We start from the raw sequence: 23,768 nt of genomic DNA, 5'->3' as shown, positions 1-23,768 counted from the left end.
GCCAATATATCTACCGATATATTGGCGCGTCGCTGTGTGTATACGGGGCGGTCGGCCGTCTGCCCGTACACATGCGGCGGCGGCCGACGGTGATTGACAGCTGAACTGGGCAGGCGTGTGTACACTCTGAAGCTCCAGAGTTTGTGACCGGCCCAGAGGGCACATTTTCCTAAACTGAGCTAAGGGGAGGAGCCAGCACACAGGATTTTGAAGCTTTAAAGTGCACCGGCTCCTCTGGACCCAATCTATACCCCACTGTACTAAAGTACCATCCCAGTATCCCCTACAGATGTAAGAGAAAAAACAACCCAACTTATGTCGACCATTTGAACTTATCAACCTCATGTCGACAATATGGGGTTGACCTATTGACGATTAACCTACCATCTGGAAACCAAGGGACCATTACTTGCCATGTTCCTATAGCTGTGAAGTTCCAACTACAAGATTATTACAGGTAAGCTTACTTCCGTTTTCTTTGGTACGCAGCCAAATATTACCAAAAAGCTGTATTGCATTTCATGTGCTATTATACACCAGTAGGGGGCTCCTGTCTTACTGCTCACACACAAAGTGAAGAGATTTATTCCAATATGATACAAAGACCATTAGATCCCAGTAAAAAAAAAAACATTAGCTATAGTAAAATGTCCCAAATCAACTACAGAAAAAACCTCACAGGTCTACTTATGCTTCAGACCAAGGGTAGGCAGCATCCGACACTCCAGCTCCTTGTGGAACTACACATCCCAGAATGCCATGCCACTGTTTTACCATGCTCTAACAGCAGAACCATGACGGGGCATGCTGGTATCTGTAGTTTCAAAGCAGCTAGAGTGCTGGAGGTTCCCTACCTCTGTTCTGGTCAGTAAAGTTTACACATACCACTGTAATTCTATACACTTGTATATACCTAACTAAACAGTGATCATACATTTTAAAACAAACTATTTAAAAAGTCATGTGCCCCGCCCATAACTTCGGACGTTAATCACTGCCAAAAGTAATCCATTTCCCAGATAGCTGCCCTCTGCTTCACGCTGTGCGTTCTGCAGCAGAAATGGAATACACGCTGACAGAAGCGCAAATATTGCTGATCCTACAAAGTGCATTGCAAACAAATGCACCTCTAGCCTCTGTTTATTCTTGTACTGTGCGACTAGTGCACACGGCTGAAGTCTATGTAGCTTTCATAGTTCACAAACTGTATGAATGAAACAAACAAAAGTGTGGACATCTTATTTATATATAAAAAAAAGTCAAGATCTTTATTTTTATTTAAGAGACTGGACGCTTTAGAAGACCTAGATCAGTCAGGAGGACGCTTAACAGAGCAATACTCTGCAGGAGCGCCATTTCATTAAGGAAGTCAAAATGCTCTGCAGGTCCAATGGGCAGATGTGCCTTAGTCCGCCTGGCAGGGCACAGTGAAGATGCTGAGCAGGATCTCTGACACGACGGAGAGGCGCTCTGCAGAGAAACCCACGGCACGAGTTAAAAGAGCTGAGCTCTGGCATGTAATTCTACAGCATCACACAGGCTGTGGCACTACAGCTGGCACGGGCACTGGCACAGAATCGGGAACCTCCAGCCGGGCGAGGCGGCTCTGCTCCAGGGCGATGGCTTCAGCCGAGTGTTTGCATCTCTCTGACCCACACTGACAGGTGAAGTATTTACTCTTTATGTCCCAGAAACGGTCACCATAATCGAAACTGAAAGAGAGAACAAGGAGGGTGCAACAAGCAACATGAATGCAGGGGGCAGGGAGTGTGGAAGCCATGAAACAGCTGGAGGCAAACCGTAGGAGGGAGAAAGAATGCTACCAAACCACCTGCCCCCCCCCCCCACACACACTCCATGGTGCAATGTCAACACACATCATTGGTGCATCTTGTTGCCTATTACTCAATTATTGTATAGTCCGTCAAATGTCACTGTTTAGTGGAAGGAGGACACTGAACTGAAACTATAGTTCCACAACTTGGAAATGAGATTTAGGGGTCAATTCAATTCAATTACCAGCTAGGGTGAATCCAGCTGTACTGTAACTGCAGCACATAGCCACACTTACATGCGGTTAATTGAATTAACCCCTTAAGGAGGAAGGTTCCATTGTCAAAGTCACTGGACGGTACATATTGTACATGTCAAGTGTCTGAAAACTCTGCTTTATATATAAAAAAAATAAAATAAAAAAAAAAAACACTCACCCTCCCCCCACCAGAAAACAAATATAAAGTCCTGTTGCTATTATCCCACTTACCCGAGCTCCTCGCCCGCACGGATGTCCCGCCCACTGAAGAAGGCAATGCGGGGAAACCGTAGGTCCTGGTGGGACATGAAGACTCGGACAGGAATCAAGTTGGGCTCACACAGGTGGTTGATGAAACGGCTAACATTGCCATAGTATCGGGCATCGATGCAGTACACCTCCCCATCCTGAAAGAGAAGGTCCAGCATAGGGTGAGCAAGAAGAGATGTATAAGGAGATGTTTGTGCGGCAGGAAGTTATATTGCTCAGGCGGAAATGGAAGAGGACATCACAGATAAGAACTGGAAGTCAGAGAAGCGGTAACAACTGTCTGGTGTGTATCAGTTATAGTCATCAGCCAGCGATAAAGGAGGCAGGGAATATTTCTATAATCAAGAACTGATGCCATTTTGCAGATATGGTTGCGTACAAGAAATGAGGACTGGCTCAGATAGGTTGTTACTCCCAACAGCTGAGGGACTACGGCAGAAACAGCGTGCAGAAGAAGTGACCTGGAGATGGTAAAACACATACACATCACGTGAGCAGCCTGTATCCCCTGCTTCCGCTTGGTGAGGAGCAGGACAACTACCCAGAGGCTAGAACACAGAGCTACCACTGTCAGGAGCAGATGTAGGTTTTGTTTACAGACGACACTTCCACATTCAGCACCAATCCTAGATCTAACCTTGTTGTCCAGATCAAACAGATATGAATCGTCTTCTCTCACATCAGCCTCTGCGTCTGAGATTAGCTCTCCCACATATCTGCATGAGGATTACAGGTTAGTCACGCTATACAATGGCTTACAGGAAGTACAAGAGAAATGTTCAGCATGCAGGCGAGAGCCTTAGGCAGGGCCAATACAATACAAAGAGTCAGCAAGTGCCTCGGAGAAACAAGGTCAAGAGGGGAAGAATGTATGAAGTCACTGAAGTGGAACTGAATCATGAAAAAAAAAAATCAGCTTTCTAGGAAACACATGGGTGGAGAAATCCCCAGTGGACAAGGAGTAAAATGCAGGAGCAGCACTAGTGGGTCACGGGCAGACTCTTTTCTCCAGAAGACAGTGGTGACAGCCAGGACCCAGTCAGAGTAATCATTACTAATGGGATTAAAGGGAAGACAACAGGATGGTTCCTTAATGGTGAAAGGAGAGAACAAGGAATCAGGCAGTTAGGACTCAGATAAAAAGAGACTTACTCGCAGATAAAGGTTCCCTGGGAAATCGCTTGCAGAGCCCGCACTCCCCAACCCATTTTCGCTGTGCGGTATAACTGTAGCCGGACCCTGGAGCAGAGAAGTTGGGATAGAGGTCAGTGATTCACATGGTAATTCATATCAATGAAAACTAAACCATTCTTACCCCAAACAGCACCTAGAGCATGACCTGTAAATGAGATAGGACTGCAGAAATCCCTGCAATTGCATATCTAACTTTGAATGAATAGGGGTCACATTGGCAGTAAGAAGTTTGAAACCGGTACGTGTATACCCCCCCCCCCCCCCCCCAGGTAAGTCCTCCCTCTACACCCCATTGGGGGACTGATGCTGGAGAATAGAGGGCCCTTCCAGGAATTTAGCACTTTCTATATCACCTCCTGCCATAATATATTGTTAAATAGCACCAACTACATTTAATATTAAAAGTTATAATCAGCTGCTCTGTTTTACAGCACCCTCCACCTGCGGGCACAGAGATAGGCTGTAGAAAAGGATTTACAGAATTCGTACAGATCGCGCCTCAGCGACAGACTCTCTCTAACCCCAGCATTCGTCTTCCCCATAGGATGTGTGCGCCTAAAGTCAGAAGGTGTACTGGTAATGGCGAGTGGACGACGACAGTTTAAAGTACAAGCTATGTACAGTCTCCTTAAAGCGAACATAGAGGCCATGGAAGCTATGCAACCTGGGACAGCTAAAGCTTTGCCTGTTGGTGCCCGGATGCCTCATCCACCACTATACCCCGATGTTTCCCTGTGGAAACCCCATGTCCCCTTGTTGCAGAAATGATAAATGTCAATGTATAGTGCCAAATTGGTCCAATAATGATACTCTCGTCCAATAAGGGCTCCATGAGTGCAATCCCGCTGTACGGAATGTCAAAGCTACACAGCTGGAGTAGATGCGAGCTCAAAGCAAGAGGGATGGACAAAAGGAAAGATCTCAGAAAGCCCACAATACATCAAACATATGGTGGATATAAAAATTAATTAGACTGTGTACAGGTGAAGTGGTGATTTCTGAGTCTTAAGTTTAATGGTTTTTAGATAGATTACACTATTCAGGTCTTCTAGTTTCTCGTGTATGGATATAAGTGATGAAATGGAATGAATAACGCTTATAAAAAAGGGAGACAAGCAAGGTCAGCACTATGCGGCTACTGTTTGAGGAAGTACTACTGCGAAACGCGCTTCAAGGGGCATAGCGGACTCTAACATCTATTTCTATGTTGTTTGGAACCACCGAAACTCCAATGTGTCTCATATCAAGGATAAGATAACAAAGAAGCCAGGGTACAGCCAAAGCAAATCAATACCACTGTACGTGCGTAGATGCATTCATTTTATATCTGTACAACGCATTTGATCTATCGTTGGCTTTTCAGATACCTTCCCTCTTCTTTGACCTCAAATCAGAGGCCAGACAGTTTCTTTATGGACAATGTGTGTGTGCTTAAGTTCATCATTTCGCTCGCAGAACCATGCAAGTGTATATAGACAATGTAACTTGGACAGGCTCCTGCGTTCTTCACACGTACTTAATGCCACTCTGGACCACTCTGTTTTTGCAGGTCTGCCAGCAGGCACAGGCTTGGTTACATTCAAAGATTAGTGGAGGCTCAATCTTGTTGAATTCCTGAAGAAGACGACCATCCTGCGGGCACAGAAAGGAGGAGATCACTCAGAGGGAGGAGCAGGATTAGGAGCGAGATGTTCCATACACTACACAAGGGACTCACCTTATCATACCAGCACCGGATACTGAGCTGGCCACAGAGGCAATTACTAGATGAACAGTCATCCTGGCAGCTGCAATGCTGGACACATAAACGGAAGGTAAGTAATGGAGGCCGTACGCATACTCAGAACAGGCAGAGGAGGTTCTGGGCTCAGTACCTGGAGGTGAGTGATGTTGCGGTCAATACTCATGGCTGACGTCTCACAGTTCTCAGACACATATTTATAGTCATCCGGAGTAAGCTCTTCGTCCACTCCATTCACACAAGGAATAGAAATGCGTTCGTATCCATGAGCAATATCCCTATGGGTACAGGATATAGGTAGCTGTGCTGCAGTGACTTAGGGGGTTACTCGGGTTTGTTAGCAATTGGGCAAAACCATGAGCACTGCAGGTGGGGCAGATGTAACATTTGAGGAGAGAGTTAGATTTGGGTGGGTTATTTTGTTTCTGTGCAGGGTAAATACTGGCTGCTTTATTTTTACACTGCAATTTAGATTTCAGTTTGAACACAACACACCCCATCCAAATCTAACTCTCTCTGCACATGTTATATCTGCCCCCCCTGCAGTGCACATGGTTTTGCCCAATTGCTAACTTTTTTGGTTTGCAAATAAAGCTGAATAAGTCCCATAATTCCATACAGAGACATCATTCCCTGTACTGTCAGGGTGCTTACAATGGGCACTCAGACCAAAAGACACTAAGGGGTAAATTAACTAAGGTGGGAGTTTTTTTTAAAACTGGTTATCCTGCCCATAGCAACCAATTAGATTCTACTTAACATTTACCTAGCTGCTTCTAGAAGATAAAATAATCTAATTGGTTGCTATGGGAAACCTCACCAGTTCTTAAAAAAAAAAAAAAAAACTCCCAACTTAGTGAATTTACCCCTAAATCTGTCTCATCTACAGATGGACGTGTGATTGCTATGCTAAGTTACCCGTGCCTCCGCACTCCCAAAGCTCCTGGTTTCTCCACAGAGCTAATGGCAGTATTTTTGTACCTAGAACAATTACTCCTATGGAGCACTCTGTGCGCCGGCTGTAACTTGTAGATTACCCGGCATACTCACTTGCTGATGATCCTCTCTGTGCGCACCGCCCTGTTGTGAATTCCTTGCCGGATCTTGCGATTGAGCTGTAAGGCGTACCAGACATCAGTGTGCTCCACGGTTAAGTCACATGGCGTGTCCCCTTCGTTGTTCCGGGCCTCTGTGTCAGCCCCACGTGACAGGAAAAGGCTGAAGAATACGAGGAATGGTTTAAACACACCAACAAAACTACACAAGCCAAGAAAATCTACATGTTCTCTTAATTCCTTTGTAGTTCATCGCCTAAACACGCACTCTCTTATATTTCCTTACAAGACCTACATTTTCGGGAATAACCTCGTGTGATTTTGTGACCAAGCTGATGGTAGGATTTTTGTACTTCTGATAGATTCTTTTCTCTGTATCCATTGTGGGACATTGGAATCATGGGATATGGAGGCTCATGGAGCAGGGGACACTGCTACGAAATATAAAACCTATTCAGAATTTCTCCCTCTCTTTAGTCACTGACCTGCTGGGAGTCTTCTCTTACTAACCAAGGGGCAAATTCATACCTGATCGTAGCTGTGCTAAATTTAGCACCTCTACAATCAGTTACTCAGACATGCGGGGGGACGCCCAGCACAGGACTAGTCCGCCCCGCATGTTAGTCCCTGCCCCGTCGCACAAGTACAAAAGCATCGCACAGCGGCGATGCTTTTGTACTGGAAAAGTAGCTCCCGGCCAGCGCAGCTCTTGTGCGCTGGCAGGAAGCTACTAGTCGCTGCCCGGGTCGCAGCGCCTGCATTACCCGGACCGAGCCCCCTAAACGCCGCCGGCCCACCCCCTCCCGCCCACCAAATGCCTCTGCCTGTCAATCAAGCAGAGGTAATCGCAGGGCTAAAATAGCTGTCGGCGGTCTGCGGCACAGTGGCATGCGCAGTTCAGACCTGATCACTGCTGTGCGAAAATGCACAGCAGCAATCAGGTCTGAATCAGCCCCTAAACCCCATATGACACAGAACTTGGGGGCAGATGTATTAGCCTGGAGAAGGCATAAGGAAGTGATAAACCAGTGATAAGTGCAAGGTGATAAACGCACCAGCCAATCAGCTCCTAACTGTTAATTTACATTATTGGAGCTGATTGGCTGGTGCACTTATTACTGGTTTATCACTTCCTTATGCCATCTCCAGGTTAATACATCTGCCCCTTGGCTAGTAAGTAAAAGTGCCCACTGCCGAAGCCTCCATATCACCATGATTCCAGAGACCACCAATGGGCTGAGAAAATCTGTTCTTCGAGTCTGCATGGCTGGAAATGTCTGGAATGAAGATAGCTGCAAAGCTTTAGGTGTCACCACATTCACGGGTGTTCGTTTTACACCGTCGGCAATAAACATTTACAGCCCTATTTGATCTGACCTTTGCATTCATTTTCAGTTGTTGGTTTGGGGATGGTACTGTCTAGGTGATCGTTACATGGAGACAGGACGCCAAGATCAGGGTCAGGCTTGGAGGGTCTTATCTCACATCTTATTCACTCTAGAACATCCCTAATCCCTAGTGAGCAAACAGACCCGGGAGAGAGGTCAGAAAAGCTCGTACTTGACGCAGTTGATGAAGCCCTCGCGGGAAGCGATGTGCAGGGGAGTGTCGCCGTGGAAATTAACCGCGTGAAGATCACACTGCGCATTGAGCAAAACCTCCGCAATCTCAGTACTGCCGGTGAAGGACGCCCAGTGCAAGCAGATGTTTTTCTCCTGAGAAAGAGGAGCAGGTTGAATGGGAAAATAAAATCCGGGGGTCAGAAGAGAAAGAAGGAGAACAGGCTTGTTATAGACAGCGAGCATAAAAGGGAATAAGGAAATGGGGAACATTGACTCACATTATCCTCCAGGGTGACATCAGCCCCCCGCATCAGCAACATACGTATCACATCTATGTGCTTGTGTTCAGCAGCCCAGATGATAGGTGTCCAGCCACCATTATCCTAAAAAGTGCATCAATGGTTAAGTGGCAATGCCCACTGGGAATTAATGAAATGTGAACATAGAACGGGTGGTGCTCTCACCTGGGCATTCACGTTGACTTGACCCGTAGACAGCAGGAAGCTCAGCATCTCCTGATTTCCGCTTTTGGCTGCATGATGAAGACAGGTGGAACCGTCCTCCTCCTGGGAGACATCAGTAGGTTGAACAGTCATAAGCAAATGCTCCAGCAAAAACACAATACTATACTAGCATGAAACAGCGCCATCTTGGGGCAGAACGTTACTAAAGAAGATGTGGCATAACTGGTCTGTGGGCAAAAAAACCCCCAAGTGACTGTGACTGGAACAAACCATATTGCAATGCAAGGGGAGCAAACACAAATACACAAAGGGTGCAAATACAGAACTAAAAAATTTGTATTGTTTTTTTCTGTGCATGGTAAATACTGGCTGCTTTTGCATGTAACCGGCAGATGCTGGGGAGCTTTATGTATTCACTGCAATTTAGATTTCAGTTTGGACACACCCCACACAAATCTCTCTGCACAGGTTACATCTGCTGCCCCGTCCACCCCCGTGCAGTGCTGCATGGTTTTGCCCAGGTGCGCAGTCACTTGCTTCTTGCTTTACTTCCAAATGAGAATCAGGCTCTGTGATCTCTATTCTGGAAACTAGTAATTCAGAAAGGAAAACAAATATTGCCGATTGTCCATGATTTTGTCATATACAAGTATGTGGACATGGTACCCCACACGTTTCTTCCTCAAGTTGCTGTTTAGGACAGCAGTGCTGGGAAGTGAAGCTATCTGCCGGGAATGGGTCTGTATAAGTGGCAATGGCGGGAGGTGTTGGCTGCCGGGAATGGGTCTGTATAAGTGGCAATGGCGGGAGGTGTTGGCTGCCGGGAATGGGTCTGTATAAGTGGCAATGGCGGGAGGTGTTGGCTGCCGGGAATGGGTTTGTGTAAGTGGCAATGGCGGGAGGTGTTGGCTGCCGGGAATGGGTCTGTATAAGTGGCAATGGCGGGAGGTGTTGGCTGCCGGGAATGGGTCTGTATAAGTGGCAATGGCGGGAGGTGTTGGCTGCAGGGACATGGGTTTGTATAAGTGGCAATGGCGGGAGCTGTTGGCTGCAGGGACATGGGTTTGTACGTGTGTGTGTGTTGATGTCTGCAGGAAGACGGGTCTGTCAGCAACAAGGTGAGTGACATTACCTGTGGGGAGACGCTTTTGTCTTTGGGGTCAGTGAGGTAGAAAGATGGGCTTCTGTTTGAAGTACAGGTGAGTGACGTTACCTGTAGGAAGATGGGTTTATGTTGGCAGAATGGATGTGGGGTATTGCCTGCAGGATGTGATTGTATGTCCAGTATGGACGTGTGGGATTATTAGAGGAAGAGGGGTATTATTGGTAGAAGTGGAAATAGCAGAGGAGTGTAGTTAATCTTAGGCATTCAGCATAATTTATCGGCGGACAGGATGCTGGCTTGTCAATATCCAAACAGCTGTCAATATCCAAACAGCTGGCTGTCAATATCCAAGCAGCGGGGCGATTGCAAAGAGTCCCCTCTTTGCGTGCTCGGTGGCTCGCCACAGGATCTATTCCCACTCTATGGTTGTCATCGACACCCGCGAGTGGGAACAGTTCTGTTGCGCCGGGATTCCGGCGTCTGTATCCTGACCGCCGGGATCCAGAGAGCCGGCAAATTAAACGCATACCAATCTGGAGAGAGATGGTTTAATTTCTGCAGGAAGTGAAAGTGGAAGTACATGTGCGGAGATAGACAGCCCCATCACCCTTAGCGCTGGAACAAACCTGTTTGTATCACAAGAGAGAGAGAGACAGGCTTGTGTAAGGATGGGGTCACCGGCATGATACGGTTATGTTGGCAGTGCTGGTTTGGTGTTATCAGCAGAAGGATAGGTTTATATTTTGCGTGCAGGACGGATTGCTAAAGAAATAGGTTTGTGCTGTACGTACAGGAGGGTAGTATTAATCAGAGGTGTTTCTGCCTTGGCAGGCAGGGTCAGTGAGTTACCGGAAGGAAGACGGGCTAGCGCTGGCAGTGTGGCGTGTGCAGTTACCTGGTGGTACACGCATGCTCCGTTTTGCACCAAATATTTGGCAACCTCTAAGTGGTTGTTGACAACAGCTTCTAGGAGAGGGGTACGCAGAACTTTGTCAGTGGCATTGATGCTGGCACCAGCCTACGATCAAAACAATGATGTATTAAAGAGAGCAGATGGAAATGGGGCAGGGAGTAAATGGGAAGGATGGTAACAGCGCCCCCTACCTGTACAAGGATGTGAGACAGCTCCAGACTTCCTCGCTGTGCAGCTGCGTGGAGCGGACTCCTCTTCAGCTGCTGATCGTTCAGGAAACTAGAATCCTGGTTATCCACTGAGGGAGAATGGGAGAGGAGAAAGAATAGAAAGGGTCAGGGCAATAACCGGATTTTCATATTTACATTCCTCCTCTATACGCCCATCCTACAGAGAACGCCGTTATTTTCTATGCAAGCCCACAGGGCAGACCAGAAAGCAATTGGGTAGAAGCCCCGTCAGTCCTCTGACTATCAGGCTGCCTGGAGGAACCGGACCCCACCTTTTAATTAGAGATGTGCGGGTTCGGTTTTACTCGGGGCTCGAAACGGCATCTTATTGGATAACGGATGTCACGCGTTTTGGATAGCCAATAAGCAAAACCCGAAATACTCGAGTAAAACCGAACCCGCTCATCTCTACTTTTAATATGTGGCGAAGGGCCTCCCTGAGGTACTCTCTTCTTGTAATGCTGGAGCTCCAGCAGAATGCGTCTGGCTCCCTCGGCACATTAAAAAAAAACTGGAGCTGATGGGGAATAGAGGGGGAGGAGTCTGCACAAGAAATTTTACAGTGCCAGCTCCCAAAAGCCAACAGTCTATCCCCAGTGTCTTCAGCCTCCAGTGTCCCCTAGTGGATATTTGAGAAATATATTTAACTTTGTTAAAACTTTAAACAGGAGAATTAGAGAAGACACATGGGGGGAAATTCAAATGTTTGAAAAGTCGGTTGAGTGTGTTTTTTTCCCTATTATATAGGAAAAAACAGACACCCAACTGACTTTTCAAAAATTGAATAAACCCCCCCCCCCCCCCCCCCTCCATGGGCTCTCTTTGTCCTCCAATAGATTCAGGGAGAAGGATCATGTGGCCACCAGACACTAGTGCTCAGAGAATTACATTTGTACTGTACGGGGTTGTAGTGTCAGTCAGAGGTGTTCCAGCCTTGGTAGGAAGGAGCCGTGATTTACCCATACAGGCTAGCGTCTACAGTACGGTGTGTGGACTCAACTGGTGGTACAAGCATGCTCCATTTTGCACTAATATTTTGCAAACTCAAAGTCAGAGGCTCCCAAACTCTGCAATTACAGTCCAGGTTTTAAAGAGATCCATGACTGGGCCCAAATGGTTAAATCAAATTGACTGAGGAACTAATTAAGTCACCTGTGCTCAATCCTTCAACTCTGAACTATAATGGCAGAGATTGGGAACCTCTGCTCTAAGTGATGGTTAAAACCAGCTTCTGGGAGAGGAGCGCGTGAAGCACTCACAGATCTGGTAGAATGTGCCTTCCTTTTGAGAGAGACCGGTTAACCCCCGGAAAAAATAAATTAACCATCTGGCAACTGTCTGGAGTTCCTTCCATGCCAAAGTCATGCTGCATGGATCACCTAAACCCCCCCAAGGTGCATTGTCCGCCCCCTTAAGGGTGAAGGAGGAATGCACCTTTTTCATTTCACTGTGACTGATCAGTAAGGTGGACATTAAAATGCATGTAAATTCCAAGAAAAAGAACCAAGGTGCACATATTTATCTTCATGTGCATCCACCTCTATTGGTAACTGATACAGGTGTAAAATCAGGATTTTGGTACTTACCGATAAATCCCTTTCTCCGATTCCACAGGGGACACTGGACGCCCACCCTGCACTGTTTTCATCCTCCTTCACTTATCGGGTTGCATGTCACTGAGTGACTGCTTGTTTTGTTCATGTTACCTATTCACTATGTTTCCAGGTTTCCTTGGTGTTATCCTGTTTTAGATGGCTTAGCGAACCTCCTCTACTTTGACATTCGTCTTTTCCAGCTCTCCTCGGGCACAGTTTTGACTGGACTGGCTTGGAGGGGGGAAATAGTATGGGAGGAGCTAGTCACATGGTTATAGATTGAAAGTGCCAGCTCCCAGTTACTGTCTACTATATCCCCATTGTAACTGCGCTCCAGTGTCCCCTGTGGAATTGGAGAAAGGGATTTATCGTTAAGTACCAAAATCCTGATTTATGTCCAGGGATAACTGGCTCCAGACTTGCTATCACGGAGCCAACTGACTCCATCTTGAATCAGTAATACGTGAGATATTGGGGGTAATTCTGAGTTGATCGCAGCAGGAACTTTGTTAGCAGTTGGGCAAAACCATGTGCACTGCAGGGGAGGCAGATATAACATGTGCAGAGAGAGTTAGATTTGGGTGTGGTGTGTTCAAACTGCAATTTAAATTGCAGTGTAAAAATAAAGCAGCCAGTATTTACCCTGCACAGAAACAAAATAACCCACCCAAATCTAACTCTTTCTGCACGTTATATCTGCCTCCCCTGCAGTGCACATGGTTTTGCCCAACTGCTAAAAAATTTCCTGCTGCGATCAACTTGGAATTACCCCCATTGATTCAAAGACTTCAAATTCAGGATGGGTCTTACCGAGCCGTCCGGCTTCGGAACTACAAATAGGTCTGAGTAGTAACACTTCGTTCGTTGAGGGCCTGAGACCAGCATTAACAATGCAGAGTCCAAGAGAGACTGAATCGCTCCCTGAAGATCCATCTGTCTTCTGAAGCTGGAAGACCGGTGGTAAAGAACCATGGTGGAGGTGAAACTGCAAAATCGATTTTGTAACATCTGGACACAAGGGCACGCACCCACGCATCCGTGGAAGTGTGTTCCCATGCCTCCTGAAAATTTCGGAGACATGCACCCACCATGTGGGAAGGGAGCCCGTCATGCCACGGTTTTATCAGTAGGCTTGGGCTCTTGGCAACGAGAGGTAGATTGTTGGCGACCTCTGCCTCTCCAACCTCTGGGTTGACCTGCCGAAGTTCTGGATCTAGGCCGAAAGGAAGCAGAGACCCGAAAGGAACCGAATAAATCCGTTTGGGTGGAGGAATTACGGACGGCAGGAAGGTGGATTTTCCACACGTAGCATGAGAGATGAGCTTGTCGAACTCATCTCCGAAAAGAACCTTTCCAGTAAACGGTAAGGCTTCTGCCGTTCTCTTAGATTCTGCGTCAGCCTGCCAAGAGTACAGCCACAGGGCCCGACGAGCTGCTACAACGGAGGCTGAAATCCGTGCCCCCACTTGACCAATATCCTTTGAGGCTTCTCCCAAGTAGGCTGCAGATTCCTTGATATGTTCCGCGAGAATGATCAAGTCATCAATTGGAACACCAGCTTCCAAATCAGAAATCAATTGGGCAGCCCAATGTTCCACTGCCTTATTCACCCAAGACCTGACCAATACTGGTCGAAGTAAGGCGCCAGCGGCTGTATAGATAGATTTTAATGTCGTTTCCATCTTACGGTCCAAGGGGTCCTTCAAGGCTGTTGCCCCCGAAACCGGCAAAGCAGTCTTCTTGGACAATCATGAGAGTGACAAGTCCACTGGAGAAGGTTGTTCCCACTTCTCCGTCATGGTAGGTGGAAAGGGATACGAGGTCAGGAAACGTTTTGGTTCATGGAATCTTTTATCCGGGTGTTTCCAAGCCTCCGACAAAAGTTTCGGTGAGAAGGGAAAAGTGACGGAGGATTTGCGTTTATTAACAAATGGGGAAGAATCCGGGGATTCCGGAGTCGCTGTGTCTGAGATGTTCAACACCTGGCGAACAGCCTTTAAGGGCTTCTACTCCTTGGATGTCATCCCGTGACATGGTATCCTCCGTATCGGATACGTCGTCATGTTCACCTTCTTCCTCTGTCCCTTCTCTTCCCCGTCGCTCTTCGTCAAACTCATCTGATTGAAGGCTCGCCGGAATGGTCCTCTTTTTCCTGGGACGCTCCGGTATTGGAGCCTGTCTGGAGGAGGAATTCAACTGTTTAACTAGACCTTCTACGGATCTGGCCAGACCCGTTGCCCACGCTGGCTCTGCAGAAAGAGAAGTGGACAAAGAGGGATCACCAGACCTGGCTGACTATCTCTGCGAGAAGCTGCCAGTTCGGATCGGAGATCCAACATAACCTGTGCTAAGATAGAGGCCCTTGTTGTACACGAAGAACAAACGGTTGAACCGTCAGAGGCCTGCGGCAACTTCTTGTTGCGTTTGATGCATACAAAGACCTTCTGAAAAGCCTTTGGCACTGTATTCCACCCTGACATTGTGGTCCAGGCACACTGATAAACTATACAGGCTCACAAACACAATAAGGCAATAGGGAGCTAGATAGAGTAGGAGGAGAGAGCAGACTGAGTCAGAAGCTCTATCTCCTAGTAGCTAAACGCTGTATGTTCCCTGTAGTGGGTAAATAACTCCCTAATCTGTCCCTTGCACCTTCAGCCTCCAGTGAGATGAAGGATTGTCAGGGGTGTCCGGAATCTGCAGGTTATCTCCCTGCAAAACAAACCGAAGGATTTCACAGCGTGCTTGCTTAGCTTGGCAAAGAAGCTCGGCCCTCTTCCCTTCTTGCTGCCGTGTACCCGCTCAACGCCATTATGAGCGTGGCTGGGTACACTGCTGAAGCTATTCCAGGCTGTTTTCGAGTCGCAGCAGCCGATCAGCGTTAGGCGCTGTTAGTCTTACCCTTCCCCTGTGAAGCACTCTCACAGCGTGCTGCTCTCCCGTTCCCGGGAACCCGCTTCACTACCGCGCCTATCATGTAACCGCGGCGTCTGCCGCCTCCCGCGGCTCTCACAGTTCAGGATCACTGCTCTGCAGTCCCTCCAGCAGTCAGGCCGGTTAAGCAGTGCAGACAGGAGAGGGGTACAGCAAGGAAGCCATGCTCTTACCTGAAGTTGGAGACCCCAGGAACGCGGCGTGCAGATAGGATGCTGGCAGGCCCTTTTCTGGAAATGCTGACAGACCTCTCCTGACGTGTCAGGCTGCTCGAGGACCCGGACCCCACATTTGCAGAGGTGGCGAAGGGCCTCTCTACAGTATCTCTTCTTTTTTTCTTAGTGCAGCGCTGGAGCACTAGAAGTGTGACCGGCTCCTTCGGAACATTAAAAAAACTGGGGCTGATGGGGGATAGAGGGGGAGGAGTCTGCCTACTCTTTCAATAAATTTAAAGTGCCAGCTCCTGATAGCCAGTGTCTTTAGCCTCCAGTGTCCACTTATGGATGCTAGAGAAAAAGTTACTTATCTTAAGTAGAAGAACGTCTCCCACTGCTGACTCATTAAGGATGTGGGTTTATAAAGGCAAAGGACTGTTTACACATTCAAAACGCTCCTGGATCCTGCAGGAAGGAAATACACGACCTGAATACGGACCTGGCATATGGTATTTTATTAGTCTTACTAGTTTGAAGAGGAAAGGGTTTTATTTTCCTGTATGGCACCACAAGTCTCAGCAGTTCAAGCCCTTACCTACCCTTTCCTCTGTATGTGTGTATATAATGTACACTTGAAGGTAGACACTCCTGTTTGGTACCGACACCGCTCCCATGAGCCGTTAAGCGATATTAATCATCACAGGTTCCTGCATTGCGGTCTACATATTAGAAGGGAAACTATTATAGGGAAGTCCTTGATAAATTTATATAATGGGTCAGTATTCAGGATGTTGGGGAACCATCTGATGGGATTTACCTTGACCTGGTGGGCAGGCTCACATATTTGGCCAAATATGCGCTAAGACCCTGATTTATAGGCCATGTTAATTGTAGAGTTTCACCATCAGTACTTTTAGTGCTTAAGAGTGTGCACCTACATTTGCTTGATCCTGCATGGCACTACAAGTCTCAGCATGGTAGCAGCTCTACCAAGTTTAAAATTAGAGTGAACAGTGCAGACACCCCCACACCCCATTTCCATTATATCATAAAGTTGAAAATTATACAGAGAACTGGATTTCTCTGTATAAATGCAACCAGTATTAAATGCTAACTGTCTTAGCCAAAGTATAATGAAACATGATAGAACCCATGGCAACAGCGCTCCCCAGTGGCCAAACCATGATGTGACCTGTTGTAGCAGAACGATTCCACAAATGGTTTTGCAGATAATATTTCAGTATGTCACGTAGGATAGATTTTCTGTAATGCTTTTGCTGCTATCCAAGTATCTATATTTCTTGGCTAATGGTGTATAACAAAAACAAGCAAAGGCAACATTTCTGCTCTGAGTAGATGGGATCCTAATGGGCGCGATATAGGGGAGGGAGTACTTACTCAGCACGAGCAGGACTTTCTGCAGCTCTCCTGCCTTCACACTTAGGTACAGCTGCCGCGAGTTGTAGCGGATTTTCTTCCTGCGATCTCTCTTCTGCTGAGATAAGCTGCAAGAACATGACAATTACACCCCACACCCAGCAGAGAGCGACAAGGTACAAAGATGGTGGACAATATTTAGGAGAATAAGTAGGGTAGAGAGAAGCCAATGAGAAAAGATAAACAAAAGGGACAACCTAATCTCGTACTTATCAGTCTCCTGGGACATTAAGGCTTTCTCAAGGGCTTCACGGGCAGGACCAGGTGGCAGACCGGCTGCACTGAGAGACACTCCAGACGGAAGGAGGACAGAGGGACCGGTGACTCCTCCGTTGATACCTGAATCATCTAGCAGAGAGCGTTTGCAGTCACCTACACCGCTCATTCTGGCGCTAAGAACACAGAAACAGCAAATCATGAGAGGCTAATATGCGGTGAATAAGCCCCATACACACACGCTGGTCTGGGCGACAGAGGATTCAACTCACCTGGGTTGTGTAGTATCAGCCCTTCCTGTGCCACTGCCATCTAGCTGGGGTGGTGCAGGAACGGGCACTGGGATGTCCGCCTTTGCTATAGTGATCAGCTCCGCTTCCGAAGCATCCTCCCCACAGTGCGGGCAGAATATGACACCATTCAGGGGAGAGACACAGGCCTTGTGAAAGCGATGATTAATCCGGAAATCCGGATGGCACTCCAAAAACGTTCCCTGCAGAGAAGATACGGTAATGTTGTATGTAGCATTTTACAGCCCCCATAATGCTATAATGGCATATAATACACAAGAGGTGTAATACTGGGCACTCACACTTGTGCAGAAGTAACCACAGCCCGGGCAGCAGTGATGTTTAACCATGCAGGCACGGTGATTCTCACACAGGACCATGAGAGGAACTCTACTCGATGGCCGCATGGTCTCCCGCTTCATGATGGGAACGTTGCATCCATTCAGCTGGACAGAAAAGAACGAAAAATGTGCATGAGACAATCGTTTATCCCAACTCACTCATCCATCCGAATGGACACCATTCATGTAACATGGCTCATGTGACCCAGAGACATGAAGGGCAATTCAGCACGGCAGCTCCCACAATAGGTTCTGCTACCTGCGAAAAAGACCGTAATGAAGAAACGAGGAGCGCTGGTCAGAAGAGTCATAGTCTGGTGTTCTAATAAAAGATTAAATAAATAATTGTAGAGTTGAAAACATAAGAATGAGGGGATCAATTTAATACTAGCTAACCCTATAATATGTATATAATTGAAAGACAATATAAACGCAGTGTCTGATTGAGACTAATAGCCCTCTGATACTGCCAAAAAAGACCCAGGTTCTTGCACGTGAACGCCAGCAAGCCAGGTATTTGTACAGTGTGAAAGGGGCCAGGAGAAAATGACCACGGTTGAACACTTGTGCAGTGTGAATGGCCAAATCCCGATCGATGCGACCCGGGATCCGTTCACACTATAGAGAAGCCAGGGCTTGGAGATGATGTCATCTCCAGGCATCAGCCTATGGGTCATGTGACAGCTGACCAGGCAACAAGCCGGGGGCAGCTGCACAGTGTACGGTTCCGGGTGCGACCCGCGGTGTGAAAGGGGTATTATATATCATCTGTACAATCAGTTCAGGGTTTTACAAACTATTGCAAACCAACTGTCAACCACAGACCACTGTAAAGATGCATACACAGGGATAGAATTGACAAACGATGTGGGCGTTCCCGATCGGTGGGAGCGACCAATCATTCCATGTGTATGCAAGATAACGATGCGCGCAGCCGTGTGTCGGTAGCGACAGCCTCAGATCTTTAGTACATGCAAAAAGATCTGAGGCTGTCGCTAGCGATGCCATGCTGCCAAAAAGCAGTATGGCCCCCGCTACACCCCCCAACCCCGCCGTCGTTCGTTGCTGCCGGCATCGGCAAGCGTGTATGCACCTAAAGATATATCTGCAGATGGTGGTTGTTCATACACACTGACCAACCACCACTGCCATCCGCATAAATATCTGTTGCTGAGAACAGTGGCCAATTAATCTTTCCTCTGTACACACTGGCAAATCGTCGTCATGAAATGTGCCAAATATTCCTGCAATGCACATACTGGGCTGGCCTTCTACAGAGCCCTCTAATCTCCTGTGATGCTCTGCAGCAGGAACAGCAATTGTGTAACAGTGCATAGTATATCTTTTATTTGGCAAAATGACACTATCTACTGTATATATACATTAAGATTATTATATGGCTTTGGGTTCATTAGGTGGCGGCAGTCACAGTGGTGCAGCTCTACCTCCCGCCGCTGCAAACAATATTGTATAGTACAACAGTGTTCCCTCTAGAAATTGTAGAGGGCAGGGCGCCGGACTGCAGGGGCATAAGTGTGTGCGCGCGTGTGTGTCTGGAAAGGGGTGTGTGGTCATGCAAATTATGGGGTGTGGCCATCGGCCAGCATTTAAGTGGGCAGTGCAGCCCACAGATGTTACTAGAGGGGGCGGGGGCGGCCGGCAGCGTCACTGATCGGGGCGTGCCCAGCACCTACGGAGGTGGTGGGCTTCCCCCAAGCTCTCTCTCGTAGCGTGAATGGATGCCGTGTGCATGCGGACAGCATCTTTACACGCTGGGAGGGCAGGAAGCGGACAGCTGTTTTAGCAGGGCGCCGCAGAAAGGGCACGGCGGATTTTGCCCTAAAAAAATCAAATAAAAATCGGGCAGGACGCGGAGCCCTGCTAAAACAGCCTAGCGTGAACACTAGTACAAGTAGTATATGCGCCCGGGTTACACCGGCAGAGAAGAGAAGAGCAGGTATATGCGCCCGGACTACACCAGAAGAGAAGAGCAGTATATGCGCCCGGGCTACACCGGCAGAGAAGATAAGAAGAGCAGTATATGCGCCCGGGTTACACCAGGAGAGCACAGGTGTGTGTGTGGTTACCAGGGCAGGGGCACAAGTTCAGGTGTGGTCACGGGGGGAGTGCACAAGTGTAGTCAATGGGGCAGGGGCACAAGTGCAGGTTCGGTGACTGGAGAGGCACAAGGGCAGGTGTGGTCTCGAGGGGGGGGGGGGGGGTTTGGGCACAAGTGCAGGTGTGGTCACAGAGGGGGCACAGGTGAAGGTGTGGTCACAGGGGAGGGCCCAAGTGAAGGTGTGGTCATTGGGGAGGGGGTGGGGGATACATCAGGCAAGAAGAGAAGTCTCCTTGTGTCTCCAGCCGCAGTTCCATCCCTAGGTGGAAGGGGTGCAGCCGGCATACCTGGAAACTGGAGGTTGAGGCGGGGTATGGAGGCCCAACGCGATATGTCTGAACAACGTACAATAGTCCACAGGCATATCTCTTATACATACCCACCGACCATTTATCAGATGATCAATTGATCAGCCAATATAGCTGCCAGTGTGTACCCACCTTTAGTCACCCTACAATTACTAGAAGCATTCATTAGATCTTAGTGGTCAATCCTATTGTTAGCAAAGGGTGCAAGTTGCCGTGGTGTTTCAGCGCCATCAACGCCACGCGAACTAGCACCCCTCGCAGGCTGATTTCTGCCTGAATTCGCACAAAACTGCTAAGAGTCCTATGGGGCAGCAAGCACTTTTGAGTCCTATTTGGGTTATACATAAAGTTTAAAGTCTCATCCTACTGCCTCCATAAGACAACTTCCCTTTCATTCATCTACATTACAACACTTAGTCATTTTGGATTCTATAAAATTTTTGGACCAAGTTGGATATGCACAGACACACCAACTGAGGGTTTATTGTACGACTCCAGAATATATGTATATTATACTATAACATGGTGACTGATATTTGTACAAACGTTCATCTTGGAGCTAGTAGACTACCTAATATGTATAAGTATCCATTTCAATATATTTCATTTATGTAATGAAAATAGGATTTTGGTACATACCAGGTAAATCCTTTTCTTTGAATCCATAGGGGGCACTGGAGTACTCTTGGGATACGGACGGCTTCCGCAGGAACAGGGCACTGAATATTTAAATTTAGAACACTCCACCGCTCCATATCCCAGAGTACCTCAGTGTTTTTTACTGAGCCGAACAGGAGCTATAGAGAGGTTGACAATGGAGAATTACATATAACATAACGGACAACAATAAAGTTGACACATAACGTTACTGACAACTAAACAGTTGACACCATAACCGATAGAACTTGATAATTTGAACCAGTCGGTGAGAGTGTGTTACCATAAGATCCCCTGAACTTACCACAAAACAGGTAAAACTGCTCTGTGTGCCCCCTATGGATTCAAAGAAAAGGATTTACCTGGTAAGTACCAAAATCCTATTTTCTTTTTCATCCACTAGGGGTCACTGGAGTACTCTTGGGACGTACCAAAGCTTCCCCCGTGGGCGGGAGAGCTGTTTGGTACCTGTAACACTAGGCGGCCAAAGCTAGATGCCGATGCCGCAAACGTATCAAACTTGTAAAAGCGCACAAACGTGTGCACTGAAGACCATGTAGCCGCACGGCAAAGCTGCGTCGTAGAAGCTCCACGACCAGCTGCCCATGAAGTTCCCACAGAACGTGTGGAATGAGCTGTTACTGATGTAGGTGGCTGTAACCTATCATGAAGGTAAGCCTAACGTATGGTCAGTTTTATCCATCTGGATAAGTTCTGCTTAGAAGCTGGCCAACCCATCTTGGCAGCATCATAGAGAACAAACAACGTATCCGTCTTACGAACTGTAAACGTTAGGGATACATAAACGCGTAGTGCGCGTACCACATCTAAAGTTCCAGAATCTCCTGTTAACACAGGAACTACTATTGGTTGATTGATGTGAAAAGATGATACTACCTTTGGTAAGAAAGTGGGATTCGTCCGAAGTTCCGCTCTGTCATCATGAAATACCAAATATGGTGGCTTGCATGACAAGGCACCCAAATCTAAAACACGCCTTGCCGAAGCTAAGGCTAGGAGAAAAATTGTTTTCCAAGTGAGAAACTTAATATCCACTTGTTGTAAGGGTTCAAAATATGAAGACTTTAAGAAATCTAAAACCAGATTCAAGTCCCATGGCGCTGTAGGTGGAATGAATGGAGGCTGTACTCTGAGGACACCCTGCAGAAAAGTGTGTACCGACGGCAATAGAGCCAATCGTCTTTGAAAGTAAATTGACAACGCAGATACCTGCACCTTTAGTGTAGATAAACGTAGTACTCCATCTAACCCCGTCTGTAGTAATAACAAAAGACGGGATAACTTTAAAGATGATGTCGGAAACTTCCGAGCTTCACACCAACCTATATAGGCACGCCAAATTCTGTAATAATGAGCTGCCGTAACTGGCTTCCTAGCTCGTAACACGGTTGGTATAACCGATTCCGGAATGCCCTCTCTTCTTAAGAGGGCGGTCTCAACAGCCACCCCGTCAAATGCAGCCGCGCTAAATCGTGGTAAAGAAACGGACCCTGTTGTAACAGGTCCGGACGTAGAGGGAGCGGCCAAGGATAGTCTGCGAGTAGTCCACGTAGATCCGAGAACCAAGCTCTCCAAGGCCAAGGAGGCGCCACTAGTATGACTGTGGCGGACTCTCTTTTGATCCGTTTTAGCAACAGAGGGAGCAGCGGAAACGGTGGAAACAGATACACGAGGCTGTAAGGCTACGCGATTGTGAGAGCATCCACCGCCACTGGATCTCGCGTTCTGGACACATACTGGGGCGTTTGGTGATTGTGGCGAGATGCCATCAGGTCCACTTGAGGGTAACCCCACCTCTGGACCAACATGTGAAACACTTCTGGATTTAATGCCCATTCTCCTGGATGAAAATCCCGACAGTTGAGATAATCAGCCTCCCAGTTGTCCACTCCCGGAATGAACACTGCCGACAATATCACTTGGTGATGCTCGGCCCAATTGAGGATTCGAGCTACTTCCCGCATTGCCATGCGGCTTCTCGTTCCTCGTTTGTTGATGTACGCGACCGCCGTAGCGTTGTCTGACTGCACCTGGACAGTCTGAGACCGAAGCATGTGCACTGCTTGCCGTAGCGCATTGTAAATTGCCCGGAGTTCCAGGACATTCATCGACAGCAATCTTTCGTGATCAGCCCAGAGACCCTGGAGCTGACAATTTTGAACTACAGCTCCCCAACCTCTGAGACTCGCGTCCGTTGTTAGAATTATCCAATTCCAGGAGCTGAACAGTTTCCCTGCGGTTAGATTGTGTACTTTGAGCCACCAGAGTATAGATACCCTGGCCCGTGGCGACAACCTCACCCTCTGGTGAATCTGCAGATGCGAGCCCGACCACTGTGCGAGCACATCCAGTTGAAAAGGACGCGAGTGAAATCTTCCGAACTGAAGCGCTTCGAAAGCCGCCACCATTGTGCCTAACAGGCAAATGCACAAATGGACCGAGACTGTGCGTGGCTTGAGTACTAATTGTACCAGATGACGAATAATCTGTACTTTCTGTTCTGGTAGGTAAATTCTTTGATTTACCGTATCGAGAATCATACCTAGGAACTGAAGTCGTTGAGACGGAATTAGATGTGATTTCTTGAAGTTGACAATCCAACCGTGCTGAACTAGTACATTGTACGTTAGCAACGCATGTTGGAGGAGCATCTGTTGAGACGGAGCTTTGATGAGCAGATCGTCCAAGTACGGAACTATTATCACTCCCAGGGATCTGAGATGAGCTATCATCACAGACATCACTTTGGTGAATACCCGAGGCGCTGACGAGAGGCCAAACGGTAGAGCCTGAAACTGGTAATGGTTCTGCCGTATCGCAAAACGCAAGAACCTCTGATGAGGTGGCCAAATCGGAATGTGTAAGTACGCATCCTTGAAATCTAGCGCAATCATGAATTCCTGTGGCGCTAAACCTGCAATTACTGACCGCAGAGATTCCATCTTGAATCTGTAGTAAGTGACATACTGATTGAGACCCTTTAGGTTCAATATTGGCCTGACGGAGCCATCCGGCTTTGGTACCACAAACAGACTGGAATAACAACCCTGACCTTGTAGTTGTGCACGGACCGGAATCAAAACTGCTGAATCCAGCAGGGACTGAATGGCAATTTGCAGAACCGCCCTC

At 47.6% G+C, this 23,768-nt stretch overlaps 1 protein-coding gene across 6 annotated transcripts in view; it reads right to left on the bottom strand.

The window, feature by feature from the left end:
• Positions 1–832: 832 nt before the first annotated feature.
• EHMT2 (euchromatic histone lysine methyltransferase 2) overlaps positions 833–23,768 on the bottom strand; it is a 69,777-nt gene continuing 46,841 nt past the window's right edge. For 2 of the 6 annotated variants that reach the window (XM_063938137.1, XM_063938135.1), the window contains 17 exons: positions 17,496–17,639; positions 17,176–17,396; positions 16,897–17,079; positions 16,649–16,755; positions 10,528–10,634; positions 10,319–10,441; positions 8,319–8,420; positions 8,133–8,237; positions 7,853–8,007; positions 6,288–6,455; positions 5,371–5,515; positions 5,214–5,291; positions 5,013–5,128; positions 3,455–3,541; positions 2,940–3,018; positions 2,264–2,439; positions 833–1,712 (listed from right to left, as the gene is read on the bottom strand). In XM_063938137.1, the coding sequence (XP_063794207.1) occupies positions 1,532–1,712; positions 2,264–2,439; positions 2,940–3,018; positions 3,455–3,541; positions 5,013–5,128; positions 5,214–5,291; positions 5,371–5,515; positions 6,288–6,455; positions 7,853–8,007; positions 8,133–8,237; positions 8,319–8,420; positions 10,319–10,441; positions 10,528–10,634; positions 16,649–16,755; positions 16,897–17,079; positions 17,176–17,396; positions 17,496–17,639 (2,277 nt within the window). In that variant the 3' untranslated portion in view covers positions 833–1,531. The other 4 variants (XM_063938136.1, XM_063938133.1, XM_063938134.1 and 1 more) reach the window with 4 other exon arrangements.

Source organism: Pseudophryne corroboree, chromosome 8, assembly GCF_028390025.1.
Source record: "Pseudophryne corroboree isolate aPseCor3 chromosome 8, aPseCor3.hap2, whole genome shotgun sequence".
Taxonomy (NCBI): Eukaryota; Metazoa; Chordata; class Amphibia; order Anura; family Myobatrachidae; genus Pseudophryne; species Pseudophryne corroboree.
Note: the sequence above shows the minus strand (reverse complement) of the source record. Positions and strands in the feature narration are given on the sequence as shown.